This window comes from Stegostoma tigrinum, chromosome 8 (genome assembly GCF_030684315.1).
Source record: "Stegostoma tigrinum isolate sSteTig4 chromosome 8, sSteTig4.hap1, whole genome shotgun sequence".
NCBI lineage: Eukaryota > Metazoa > Chordata > Chondrichthyes > Orectolobiformes > Stegostomatidae > Stegostoma > Stegostoma tigrinum.
Window position 1 is genome coordinate 80,491,931 of NC_081361.1, and position 13,975 is coordinate 80,505,905.

Genomic DNA, 13,975 nt, shown 5'->3' on the forward strand with positions numbered 1-13,975 from the left:
GAGGAAAGTATACAGTAAGTAACAGAACTCTTAGTAGCATTGTTGTGCAGCAGGATCTTGGGGTACAAGCCCATCGCCCCCTGAAAGAGGCAGTGCAAATAGATAAGGTGGTAAAGAAGGCATATAGCATACTTGCCTTTACTGGTCGGGGCATACAGTATAAAAATTGGCAAGTCATGTGGCAGTTGTATAAATCTTTAGTTAAGCCACATGGAATAGTGTAAACAGTTCTGGTTACCACAGGAAGGATGTAGAGACTTGAGAGGGTGCAAAAAGGTTTGCCAGGATGTAGCCTAGATTGGAGTGTATTAGCTGTAACAAGAGGTTGGCAAAACTAGATTGCTAGAAGCAGAAGCTGAGGGGGAACTTGATAGAAGTATATAAAATTGAGGGGCCATGGATAGGGTAGATCTTAGGAGTCTTTTGCCCAGGTTGGAAATGTCAAATACTAAAGGACATAGATTTAAGTTTGGAGTAAAAGCTTAAAGAGATATGTGAGGGAGAATGTTTTACAAAGAGGTGGTAGGTACCTGGAACACACCGCCAGGGGAAGATGGTAGGTAGTAGATATGATTGTAATGTTTAAAAGGCACATGGACACATGAACAAGCTGGGACAAGTGGGATACAGGCTACATCAAGGCAGATTGGATTAGATTAGAATGGCATCATTGTCGAGAAGTGGAGGATTAATCTGTGATTCAAAACATTACACAATGAATAAACTGCATGCTTGCATTTTGTTTCACACTTTTTGTAATCAGGTACAATAATTATAATGGTTTTTGAGAACTTAAATGCATAATAATACTTAATTACTGAAGATACAGATGAGAAAAATATCATTTAATGATGTGATTCTTCCAAAGAATGCATAATTTGTATAAGATAATGGTGGTGAATGTTCGTATTGAGTAGAGTTTATGCAGCTTCAATATGACTGCCTTTCGGTGGAAGCAATTAGATTTGACGTTAGCCTTCATAGGGAGATCTGCAGATTGTCTTCACTTAACATCAGTATTGCTTTCCTGAAAAAGGACTTACATGAAAAGACTTCAATTCCAATGGGAGTTGGAATTCAATTGATGTAGACAGCTGTATACATGTTCTGCAGGGGCTTCTTTAATACAGAAGAACAAACATGACACCTATACCCACAAGTTGAAAACACAGTACTTTAAAAGGTTTAATTCCAGATAATTGGTAAATTAAGTAATATAGGAGTCATACAGCATGGTAACAGACCAACTCGTCCATAGCCCCAAACTAAACTAGTCCAACCTATCTGTGCTTGGGCCACATCCCTCCAAATATTTCATATTGATGTACCAATCCGAATGTCTCAAACTTTAACTGTACCCACATCCACCACTTCCTTTGCAAGTTTGCACATGAACCACTGTGTAAAAAAACCTGCCCCTCAGGTTTTTAAAAAAAAAACATTTCTCCTCTCAACCTAAAAAACTACAGTCCCTAATCTTGAAGTCCCCCACCCTGAGGAAATGACGTGCCCATTCAACTTCAGTATACCCCTCATGATTCTATTAATCTCTTGAAATTCACCTCTCAACCTTCTAAACTCCAGTGACAAAAATCCCAGCTTATTCAGCCTCACCTCATAACTCAAGCCTTCCATTCCCTGCCAATGTCCTTGTAAATCTCCTACAAACCCCGTCCAGTTTAATAATATCCTTCCTATAACAGGGAGGCCAGAAGTGGACATAGTACTCCAGAAGAGGGCTCACCAATGACCAGTACAACCTCAACATGACTTCCCAACTCTTATACTCAAAGATCTGAAAGATCTCAAAGCATTGAAGACAAGAGTGCTAAATGTCTTCTTAACCAACCTATCTACGTGATACAAACTTCAAAGAATTATGAACCTCTAGGTCTCTCTGTTCTGCAACACTATTAGAATATTTTAATATTTTTAAATTTTATCCTATTTCTAGTACCTCCTGGACCTTCCAAGGGGGCGGTGTGGCACCATTCCCTGGAGTTTCTTCGAGGGAAGTTAGGGAAGGGTGTGCTTGGAGTCCTGGGCCATCTGTTGGGATTCCTGGCTGCTGATGTTTACAGGACTGCATACCTCTTCTTGCTGGCTGCTGTCTGTCTGTTGCGGGGTCCTGTGGTTCTGATAACCAACCTGGGGATAGTGGGGTGACTACTGAGTGCAGCCAGGAAAGGAAGCACTGCCCAGCTTAGTTGTGGACACTGTCGTCTCCCCAGGGCAATGGTGGTCTGCTCACCCTTGCTATGGATGGTGGGGGGGTGGGATGCTGTTGGACAGCAGTGGCTCAGATCTTGGACAGTGCTATGGCATAGGAAGACACCACAAGTTGAAACGCTAGGAGAAGCTTCATGTCAGAGGGAGATAGCTTGCAAAAACAAGAACATCGCCACCAATTGGATTGGCAAAGTACTGCAGTATACAATGCTAAAAAGACATCTTCAGTCATTTAACAGGATTTCCAGTCCTAATAACTTAGAGAAATTAAAGCAAAACAGTGCCAATGGAAGCAACATTCAACTGACTTCCTATACCATCTTGTTCAACTTGGTTTATCTTCAGCTAGTAAATTTGACAGGTCCTAGATATTATTTAACCAAATGAATGTGCTCAAAGAACTCTTACCCTGTGCTGCATACTGATATGAAATGCTTGCAGTGGCAAATCAGGCAAATACCACAAACACTTTAAAATGAAACTATGTTCTATAGTAGATGACTCCAAATGATACAATTATTCCAAACTGGCCTGTAGACCAAGAATAAATCTAATCTTGGAGCTGAATAGCAATTGCCACATGGAAACTGAGTGGTAACATTGGAATTTTAAGATGACTAAATACTGAAAAGCACCTCATTCAAATCTAAGATCTTTATTGAGCATTCCTTAACACTAATGTCTTATTTGGACAGAAACCCAATTAGGCCAACGAGCCCTAATAAAATTCATCAATGGAGAATCAGAGGGAACAAATTCACTGGAGTCATACTTAGTACAAAGGCAAGTGGTGCTGGTTGTTGGAGGTCAATCATCTCAGCTGCTGGATGCCGGTGCAGGAATTGCTCAGGGTAGTGTCCTAGGCCAACCATCTTCAGCAGCTTCATCAATCACACATCCTCAACCGTAAGTTCAGACAATACGAATGCTCGCAAATGACTGGATAATGTTCGGTACCATTCACAACTCTTCAGACATTGAAGCAGCCCAGGTCTATGTAGAAGAAAAAACTTGATAACTTTTGGTTAAGTTGCCAGTACATTTGTGCTGCACAAGTGTTGGGCAATTACTATTCAGGGAGAATCTGATCATCTCCTTTTGAGGCCATCACTGAATCTCATTCTGCCTTCAACCTGAGGGGTACCATTGACCAGAAACTCAACTTGTCCATCCACAGAAATATTGTGGCTACTAAGAACAAGGGATAGAATGCTTCCTATGTCCCTAGTTAAGTGTGACAAACTCTTAAGAAGTTTAACACCATTTAAGGCAGCCCACTCGATCAGCACCCCATCCAGCATCTTAAACACCAGCAATTAAAAATGTTTCTGGCAGCACCCTCCAAACCCACAACCTTGACCACATGGGGAAAAAACAACACACAAAAGGTATCAAGAGGGCATATAGCACGTTTGCCTTCATTGGTCAGGACACAGTCTGAAAATTGGCAAGTCATATTGTAGCTGTGTAGAACTTCAGTTTGGTCTCACTTGGAATAATTTGTATAGTTCTGGTCACCAGATTATAAGAAGGAATGTGAAAGCTTTGGATAGAGTACAGAATTGTTTACCACATGTTGCCTGGTCTGAAATATATTAGCAATGAGGACAGACTGGACAAACATGGTTTGTTTTCACTTGAACGTGAAGGATAAGGGGCAAACTGATACAAGCGTGCAAAATTATGAGAATCATGGATAGTCAGAATCTTCCACCCAGACATAGAAATGTCAATTGCTGGGGGTCATACGTTTAAAGTGAAAAGGGGTAAGTTTACAGGAAATGAGAGAGGCAATTTTTTTAAAAACACAGATAATGATAAGTGCCTGCTATGTGCTGCCAGGAGTGGTGGTGGAGATGGATACAAAAGCAACATTAAGGAGGCATCTTGATAGCTATGCAAATAGGCAGGGAATATCGGGACTATGTAAAGGCAAAAAGCACTTTCGTTTAGAAAGGCATTGTGTTGGCACAACCTTTGCAGACCGAAGGGACTGTTCCTGTGCTGTACTGTTCTTTGTTATTGTTCTTAAATCTTTCCAAACATAGAACACCAATGCTGTAGAACTATTGTCACGTGTGTTCATTAACATTTATCTTCACTTTTGAATTCATAATGCAATAATCACCACTTTAGCAAACAAGAAAGTTGCAGATACTGGACAAGAGGTATTTAATTTCAATACCTAAACAATGGAACATCATGAAAAAAAACGTAATACATTATGCAAATTAACAAACACATTGAAAGACTATCAAGAGTGTGAAATAAACCACACAGGCACAAACTTTGTCGGAATGAGTTTTTAATATTTGCTTATATCTGCAGACAATGTCATATTCTGTTGGTTTTATAGCTATCCCTCCTCTCAATACAAAAAAAGCTGCAGAAACCATTGCTATATTCAAAATTTAACCTTCCAAATTCTCGATGAGAAGTGGCACCATTTTCAAACAATTGTTTGGCTAATTTCTTCATTATTCGGAAGGTTTTAGTCAATAATGTACATTATGTACTATACATAGGAATGAAGATAGAAAAGCTAATTGAGGTATTTGCACCGTGATCTTATCCTCCAATCAGTTTACCTGTAATTCTTTGCCTGGTCCAGTACAAAGTCAAAAATCACATGATACCGGGTTATAATCCAACAGGTTTATTTGAAATCACAAGCTTTTGGAGCACAGCCCCTTCATCAGGTACAGTGAGAACACACAGACAGAGAGAGTTAATCAGCAGAGAAATCAAAGGATCATACAACTGGTGAGTGGAGTGAACAAACCTAAAATGGCTGGCTGACTGGCTCCTGTTGAATCTTTAATCTTTCATACATTCATGTATTCCAGAAATTGCAGAAGCAGGATATGGAGAGCACTGCTAAAAAGGAGATGCAAGTTTCGATTAAGACGCAAATTCCAGAACCTGTTTCAAGTCTCTGCCCAGAGATAATTGAAGGTTTCCAACAGTGTCTACCTAACTTTCCAAACTTCAAACAGTGATAGGAATATATAAAAGGTAACATCTCAGGTCACACATTGAATTGTAGGTGTGAGGCCTTGTTCAGAATCTGTCTTCAGAGTTTTAATCTGGGGTCAGGCTGGTTTTATTCCAAAAGCAGGAATTTATAAAATACCACACTTTACTAACTGTGACAACGAATTGTGTGTTCCTTGAATGCAAAAACAAATATATAAACCTATATGGTGAATCATTTCATCCATGTGTTTATTTGCAGATACTTTCCATTTCATTCAAGAAACTTGATTGAAGTTTGGAAAGTTAGGCAGACAATGATGAAACCTTTGATTATTCCCAGGGCAGTGACTTGAAACAGATTCTGGAATTTGCATCTTAGTCGAAACTGGTGTCCCCTTTCAAACAGTTCTCCATACCTTGCTTCTGCAATTTCTACAATGCAGGAATGTATGAATGATTAAAGATTGAACAGGAGGCAGACAGCCAGCCATTTTAGGTTTGTTCACTCCACTCACACCAGTTATATGATGCTTTGATTTCTCTGCCTATAGAATTTGCGCTGTGTGCTCTCCTCACTCCACCTGAAGAGGCTGCTTGTGATTTCAAATAAACCTGTTGGACTGTAACCTGGTGTCATGTGATTTTTGACTTTGTCCATGCCAGTCTAACACTGGCACCTCCACATCATGGTCCAGTACAAACACTTATTAAATCAAGAGGCAAACCTAGACTGTGCACATGGTAACACACTGAAGTAGTCAATTCTGGTTCTGACACCGGTACTTAGAGACAAATAGCATTGAACACCTCATTACGCAGCTTTCAGGAACTGAAGTAAATCTACTATCTCATTTGCTGACATTCTTAGAATTACTGAAATTAGCTACAGATAATCATAGACATTGGTGTTTTTAATTTTCTACCTTAATTGGATACAAAAATACATGCATATATAGTATGGTACCTATACTCTATCACAATCTCAATACTCTGAAGTTAAGACAAACAGTACCATCAACATTTTGAATATATCACACACCCAGTTCCCACTCCATCAAGCACAAGTATTAAAATTTAATAGTACAGTTCTAAATGTGCAAATATCATGCAAGTGCTTAAAATTATTTTCATTCTATTGGGCTTAAAACAAGCTTGGGCACAGTAAAATGCAAGATAATGTTTCACTGACACATTACCTTATTATTGCTACTCAACCAAAACATTTTGCAAAGTGCTTAAATATTGCTACAAAATTCTAATTTTCCAATTAGTTTGTAATGTTTAATTTACAATAATGCACCTTGGCTGTTAAGCACAATAAATGGTGACAGCTACAATGAGGTTCAAATTGTGATTTTGCGCAGCGCGTTCTTTTTAAGCGGTTATCAGCTTTTTAGACATCAAGCTCTTAAGTTCAGACTTATGCACTGTGGGTCATAACATGTTACAGCAAGTTTCGAATCAGTGCATGTATTGCCAATAGCCAAAGAAGAAGCAGAAATACTCACGTGAGTTAATCTCACACCCACATTAGTATAAAAGTGTTTTAAATTCATGAAGTAATCACTTAAGCACAATAAAGGATATGAGATTACATAACACTTCACGTCACAACTGTCCTGTCCCACTGATGTGATCTACCGCTTTTAATTGGATCACAAACTGTACATTAAAATGGCAAATGGTACTAAATACTATGGAGGGACACAAAAGGAACACCTTCAGCTCATGTATTGCAATCAAGGGAAAAAATACTGCACTTCACAGCTCATACAGTACTTCTAGGATGGTAGCTAGTGACCAGGCTTGAGTTTCACAGCTAAATGGACAGTACCCTCCATTCTCATTTGTAAGCTCTGGAAGACCCTTCCAGGGAGATCTGCAAAATGGGAAACAAAACAAAAATAGTAAATATGAAGACTGCATCTATTAGTAACCGATACAATTCGATATTCTTTAATCTATTTTTTTGAGAGAATGACATGGCCAACAGCTGTTTTAAAACTAAGCAAAAGTGTGGCTAAAATAGGTCATATCGGGTTATCAGTCAGTTGACAAATTACGATTACTGTATGGAGTTATAAGTATTCAAACAAAAACTAGACCACTCTGCCTTTTCAGCCTGCACTGACATTCAGTAACAGCTGGTCAGATTTTAACTTGACCTGTACATTATTTTCATAGCGATAATGTTTCATCCCCTTGGTAATTAAAAATTTGCCTTTCCCTTAATATTTAAAGATTCTGAATTCAATGCCTTTCGAAAAAGACAATTCCAGAGACTCAAAAACCCTCAGGGGAAAAAAGTGCTTCCTCATCTTCGTCTTAAATGGGTGACCTCATGTTTTTAAACTATGATTCTAGATTCTCTAAGAGGAAATATCATTTTGACATCCACCTGGTTAAGTCCTCTCAGGATCTTGTATGTTGCAATTAAGTCACCTCTGACTCTAAACTCCAGAAGATACAGGCCAAGCCTCCCTAGGCTTTCTTCATAAGGCAAGCTGTTCATTCTAGGTATTAGTCTACTAAACCTTCTATGAACTGCTTCCAATGCATTAACATCGATCCGTAAGGACAGTAACCAGTATTCCAAATGCAGTCTGACCAATGTCCTGTACAACTGAAGCATAACATCCCTATTCTTGCATTCAATTCTGCTCACAATAAAACACAACACTATTAGTTTTCCTGATTATTTGCTGTACCTGAATATTAACTTTCTGCAATTCATGCACTAGGACACCTAGGGCTCTCTGCAGGGCTCTGTGGCTATCACAGAAACCTGGGAAACTCGGGGACAGGAATGGTTGTTGGAAATTCCAGGATTTAGATGCTTTAAAAGAAATGGGGAGGGCGGAAGGAGAGACGGGAGAGTGGCATTGCTAGTCAGGGTTAGTACAGCACTACTGAAAGGCAGTTCCAGAATGATGTGTCTACAGAGTCAGTCTGGATCAGGAACAAGAAAGGAGCAGTCACTTTTTCTTTAAAAAAAAAGAAAACAGACCCTCCAACAGTCACAGAAGTGGAGGAGCGAATTGGGAGGCAGATACTGGAAAGGTGCAGAAGTCACAGAGTTGTAGTCATGGATGACTTCAACCTTGCAAATATTGATTGGCAACTCTGTAGTTACAGTAGTTTAGATGAAGTGGATTTTGTCCAGTGCATTCAGGAAGGATTCCTGACAAAGTAAGTAGACAGACCAACATGAGGAGAGGCCACTTTGGATTTGGTGCTTGGCAATGAGCCAGGCCAAGTGTTAGACCTGTAGGTAGGAGAGCATTTTGGCCGTAGCAATCATAACTCGGTTTCTTTTACAATAGTCATGGAAGATCTGGATGGGAGTTTGCTCGCTGAGCTGGAAGGTTAGTTTTCAGACGTTTCATCACCATTCTAGGTAACATCAGTGAGCCTCCGATGAAGCCTGTCTTTTATCTACATCAGTATGAAATTGCCACTATACCGTGCGCTTCAATTTTCCTCAACAACCTTTGACATGGCACTTTATCAAATGCTGTATGAAATTTAAATACAATACATCCACTATTTCCCCTTTATCTATAACACTAGTTAGAGTCATTAAGGTCTACAGCACCGAAAAATGCTCTTTGATTCACTATCAATATGATTAAAAAAAAGCATTTATTCTAATCCCATTTCCCAGTATTTGGCTCATAGCTTTTCATGCCATGGCACTACAAGTGTACATCTAAATCCTACATAAATGTTATGGGGGTTTCTGTCTCTAAAACACTTGCAGGCAGCAAGGTCCAGATTCCCACCACACACTGGCTTGAAAAAACCTCCTGCCCCTTACCTGAAGGCTATGCCTCTGGGCATTGATCCCTCCACCAAGGACAAAAGTTCCTTTTTGCCTACTCTAACTATGACCCTCAATTTTATACATCTCAGTCATGTTCTTGTTTTCCTTGGAGCTTAAAAAAGCTGAGGGGAACAAGAACAAAACAGAAGTTGCTGAAAATGTTCAGCGGCTCGGACAGCATCTGGTGACGAGAGAGATTAAAGTTAATAATTTTTTTTTCTTCAGATGCTGCCAGACTGGCTGAGCATTTCTAGCAACTTCTGTTTTTGTTCCTGATTCATAGCATCCATAGTTCTTTCAGTTTTTATCCAAAGGAAAACAATCCCAGTCTGTCAGTCAATCTCTCCACACACCTAGAACTCTAGACCAGGCAACAGCCTGATATACCTCCTGTGCACCCTCTCCAGTGCAACTACATCCCTATTCTAATATGAACTCCAGAACTGGACATAATACTCTGGCTGTGGCCCAACCAACTTTTTCCACAGTTTCAACATAACCAAAATTTGTCTTTTGAAACACAAATACTAGTCAGATTAAGTTACAAAATGATTTAATATACAGCTGGACGTCAGAGTAATATTGCTCAAGTTAAAAGATTTTTTCAAGGAGATTTGCATTATATAGCTATTTAAAAATTACTGGCTTACTTTTCCAAGTAATCATAATGATGAGAAAGAATATTCTTCACTAAATATTTTGTGTCTTCATACAAATCCTGGTCCATCATTTTTGAAAATTGCAACTTTGCGCGTAGGAAATAACCAACAGGCCAGAGCCATTCCTGAAAACAAAAAAATACTGGTTATAATACAGCAAAGAGCATTATGCTGAAGGTGATGAAACATTGTATAAATAATTACCGGTCCTTGGTGGTAGTTATAGCCTCTTGATATGTTGAAGTTGCCATTGTCGAAAGAGTTATCATATACACCACAGTAAACTTGGTCACTAACCAGGGAGGAAAATGAATATTATTATCTCTGTTAAGACCCAATTAGGGAGGGAGTTCAGGGTGGCTAACCACAGAAAATGGATAGCCATGAACTGGTTACTAAAGAATCATCTCAACAATGTTGTACTGCCATGTCTTTTTGTAAAAGCTGTACTTTATGGCTACTAGTATACATTTCAGCAATTGTTTGTTTTCATTAACAATATTCATTTGATTGGAAACTAGGACTAATTTCAGCAACGATTTAACTTACTCTGGGTCTAATGTTTTCAATCCCAGGGGTCCAAGTAGCTTCTCCTCGACAACTTTTAAAGCTTTCCATGCTTTTTCTGGGGTAAAAAGCTCGGGGGCCTGAAAATGAAAGGAGTTTATTTTATTGCAGTAATCAAAGCTTTATTTAAGCATTCATATCAAGAAAGGTGAGAGCTGTGAGATCTCACAACTGAGTGGAACAGCAAAATCAATGGCAACAAACTCAGAATTTAGCACCAATAACACAAATGATGTCCGATCAACTACCTATGTAGGTAATTCACATGTTAAGCCAATCTCTATCAAGATTTAAAATATGGCATGACTTCAGAATAAAATGCTACAAATACTCTGCACAAGAGTCAGCATCTGCAGGGATGGAAACACAAGCACGCTGACCTGACATGTTAACTCAGTTTCCCACATCACATATGCTACCTGACTTGCAGAATATGTCCAGCACTTTCTATGCATAAATTGCAGCATCTTTACTGACATTTTTTGATTCAAGTGTTTTGCAAAAGCAATGAAATTTATTCTGTGAAAGCCAATATCACTTACCACAACCATAGCTATAGGGAAATTTGGTCTTAGTTGATAGTCACACCATGGACTGGAAGCACCAAAGCTGTCCTTGTAAATGTTTCTTTTGTGGACCAAGTTGGGAAAGCTTTCATTGGGATCATCTGGATCTTCAGAAACGAAAAAGTTCTTTTCAAAGTTCTCCATTATATTTTTGTTCCACTCCTCATATGTTATAAATATTTCTTTTCCTGTAGAGTACAATATATTTCACTAAACCATTTTGCAGGTTTGGGGAAAAAAAAAACTTATTTTGCAAACCCTGTAATTTAATGAAGTGTGCACCTCATGACTAAATTTCCAGCTATGACTGACACTTGACTAGATGAGCGTAGCTCCAAGAACTCTCAAGGAGCCTGACACCTTCTACACCAAAGAAGCCCTCTTTATCGGCACCACATCCATTAATTTCACCATCTACGTCCAGCAGCAGCAGCGTTTATCATCGACAAGATGCACTGCAGAAATTCACCATGGCACCTTGAATTGTACCTTCCAAACCCACAACCATTTCCATCGAGAAGGCCAAGGGCAACAGATGCATATCAAATTGAAAGTTTATTGCTGTTACTTCAGTGTCGTTAGGTCAAAGTCCTGGAACCCCCTCTCTAATAGTATTGTGGGTCTAACTACAGCAAACAGACTGTGGTGATTCAAGTGGAGGTGGTAGTGTTGGACAGGGGTGGACAAAGTCAGAACTCTCACAACACCAGATTATAGTCCAACAGGTTCATTTGAAATCAGGAACTTTCAGAGCGTAGCCCCTTCATCAGGTGAAGTGGAAGGGGCTACACTCTGAAAGCCTGCGATTTCAAATAAACTTGGACTATAACCTGGTGTTGTGTGACTTCTGACCTGGCTCAAGAAAGCAGCTTGTTACCACCTTCTCAAGAACAATAAATGCTGGGGCAGCCCATTCAATGAGAGAAATTTTAAAAATTCATAAATGGATAGTTACTTCAATTGTGAAAATTAACTATCATACAGACAGCCATGCATTGATGCAATCTTTTGATTATAATGTTTAAGTGGATTTGACTAACAAACATTAACATGAAATGGACTGTTACAATAATTGTGCATAATCAGAAGTAATTTTCAATTCTGCCATGTGAGGCAACAACAATAGTGTAGATTTCAAAAGAACACAAATAGAAAAGACTAACAGGTGGAGGATTCACTACACCAAATTACAGGTAAACTGTAAAAACTAGGATTATACACACTGGCTGCAAAAGTTCAGGGACAATTTACAGTTTAAGCTATTGAAGAGAACTGATAGGTTACAGAGGAAGAAAATATTTCTGTTCGCCAAGTCTTGGAACAGGGTACATTGTATTTTTTTTCATTTTATTCACAGATTTGTTAAGAATGAAGCTGAGAAAAATGTCCAGAAACAGGACTATAGAAGTTTGAAACTTGATTCTGCAAACAGGAGGTAATCAACTGTTAAATTTAGAACAGATTGATACATTTTTGTTAATTAATTTGAGGGATAATGGGATAAAGTAGGATATATGGTATTATGTTAAAATCAGGTACAAATCTCATTGAATGACGGAATAGGCTCAAGGGACTAAACCATCCACTTGTTCCTCTGCACTGAAACTCAGCCACTAATGGGATTGGAAGAGGATACAAAGTAAAAATTGGAGGAATGGAATGTTTGATAAAACACAAGATTACAGCAGGAAGTGTTCGTATGGGGCAAGCTCAAAGAGGGATGCAAAGACAAAGTTGAGAATTTTAAATTTTAGAAAAGGAACAGGTAGCCAGATTAGTCAGCAAAGATGAGCAGAATTCAGTGTGGTAGAATATATGCAGAGAATTACAGAGATTGCAGTTCATGAAGGGTGTCTGACAGAATGCCGTAAAAGGAGAGATTCAATTGTCAAACTTGAAGACGACAAAGTCAGAGATGAAGATTTCAGCATCAAAAAGGGCAGAGGCAGGAGAGAGTGTACAGACTTGGTGACTAAACCTCAACTCAGATTTCAACAAGATACCAAGGATTACAAACTGACTCAGCAGAGGAAGGCAGTATCAGTAGCAAGAGAACAATGTCTTCAGCCCCCACTGAAATCAAAGTGTAAATAAACGTGAAGTCGGTTAGGCCACAGCTAGAGTACTGTATGCAGTTCTGGAACCCACAATAACAGGAGGGATGTGTCTGCACTGGACAGCCTGCAGAAGAGATTTATCAGAATGTTGCCTGGACTGGGGAGATTTAGTTTGGAAGAGAAATTGGCTAACATAATTGAGATCTATAAAGTTACAGGCACATAGACAGAGTAGACAGGAAAGAAATCTTCCCCCTTGAAAGGTGGGAAGGTTGAGAAAATCAATGGCCAGGGCATAGATTTAAAGGTAAAAAGGGGAAAAAGGTTTTGGGGCAATGAGGGAAAACGTTTTCATCCAGAGGATGCTGGGAATCTGCAACTTACAGACAATAAGGGTGGTACAGGAAAAACCCTCTTAACATTTAAGTAGTACTTAGATATACACTCGAGCGCCAGCTGGAAAATAGCATTTGAATACTTATGTAGCAGTTTTTGACTAGAACAGACTCGATAGGCCGAAGGGTATTTTTTCTATAATGTAGACCTCTATGCTTGTTATTTACTTGGTCTTTAATCATTTACAGTTTGATGTTATCCTTCCCATCCTCACCCAAGAGGAGGACCTTAAGGCTAAATAATGGACATCACAGATATCTGCCCTCTAATTCTGGCCTCTTGAGCATTACAGATTTAAATCACTCCATCAGTTGCTGCATGCCATCAGTTGCCTACAGTCCAAGGTCCAGAATATTTTGCCTACATTTTTCTTCTTGACTTCTCTTTCCTCCTTTACCAGTCTCAAAACCCTCCCAGCTGCTTCAGCAACAATCTTTCCTCCATTGTAAATTCAGAATTAGGGATTGTCACCAATGATTACACAATATTCAGCACCATTCATGACTCCTCAAAGTGAAGCAGTCCATCATCAGATTAAGCAAAACTTGGACTATGTCCAGGTTTGGGCTGACAAATGGCAATTAACATTTGTGTCACATAAATGCCAGACTACGACAATCTCCAATAAGAGACAACCTAACCACTGCCCCATGACATTCAATGGTGTTACTGTCAAGGAATCCCCCACTATCAACAGCATGA

General features: G+C 39.1%; 1 protein-coding gene and 1 long non-coding RNA gene across 3 annotated transcripts in view; one reads left to right on the forward strand and one right to left on the reverse strand.

Annotated features, from left to right (window-relative positions):
* LOC125456455 (uncharacterized) overlaps window positions 1–13,975 on the forward strand; it is a 61,637-nt gene that overhangs the window by 43,734 nt on the left and 3,928 nt on the right. The window contains exon 2 of the long non-coding RNA XR_007248449.1: window positions 12,178–12,255. This is a non-coding gene — a long non-coding RNA (uncharacterized LOC125456455). The remainder of the gene's footprint in view (window positions 1–12,177; window positions 12,256–13,975) is intronic.
* Window positions 4,518–13,975, reverse strand: part of agla (amylo-alpha-1, 6-glucosidase, 4-alpha-glucanotransferase a) — a 97,570-nt gene continuing 88,112 nt past the window's right edge. For both annotated transcript variants that reach the window (XM_048539565.2, XM_048539566.2), the window contains exons 30-34: window positions 10,797–11,008; window positions 10,237–10,334; window positions 9,892–9,979; window positions 9,679–9,812; window positions 4,518–7,084 (exon numbers count right to left, since the gene is read on the reverse strand). In XM_048539565.2, coding sequence (XP_048395522.1) covers window positions 6,967–7,084; window positions 9,679–9,812; window positions 9,892–9,979; window positions 10,237–10,334; window positions 10,797–11,008 — 650 coding nt within the window. In that variant the 3' untranslated portion in view covers window positions 4,518–6,966. The remainder of the gene's footprint in view (window positions 7,085–9,678; window positions 9,813–9,891; window positions 9,980–10,236; window positions 10,335–10,796; window positions 11,009–13,975) is intronic.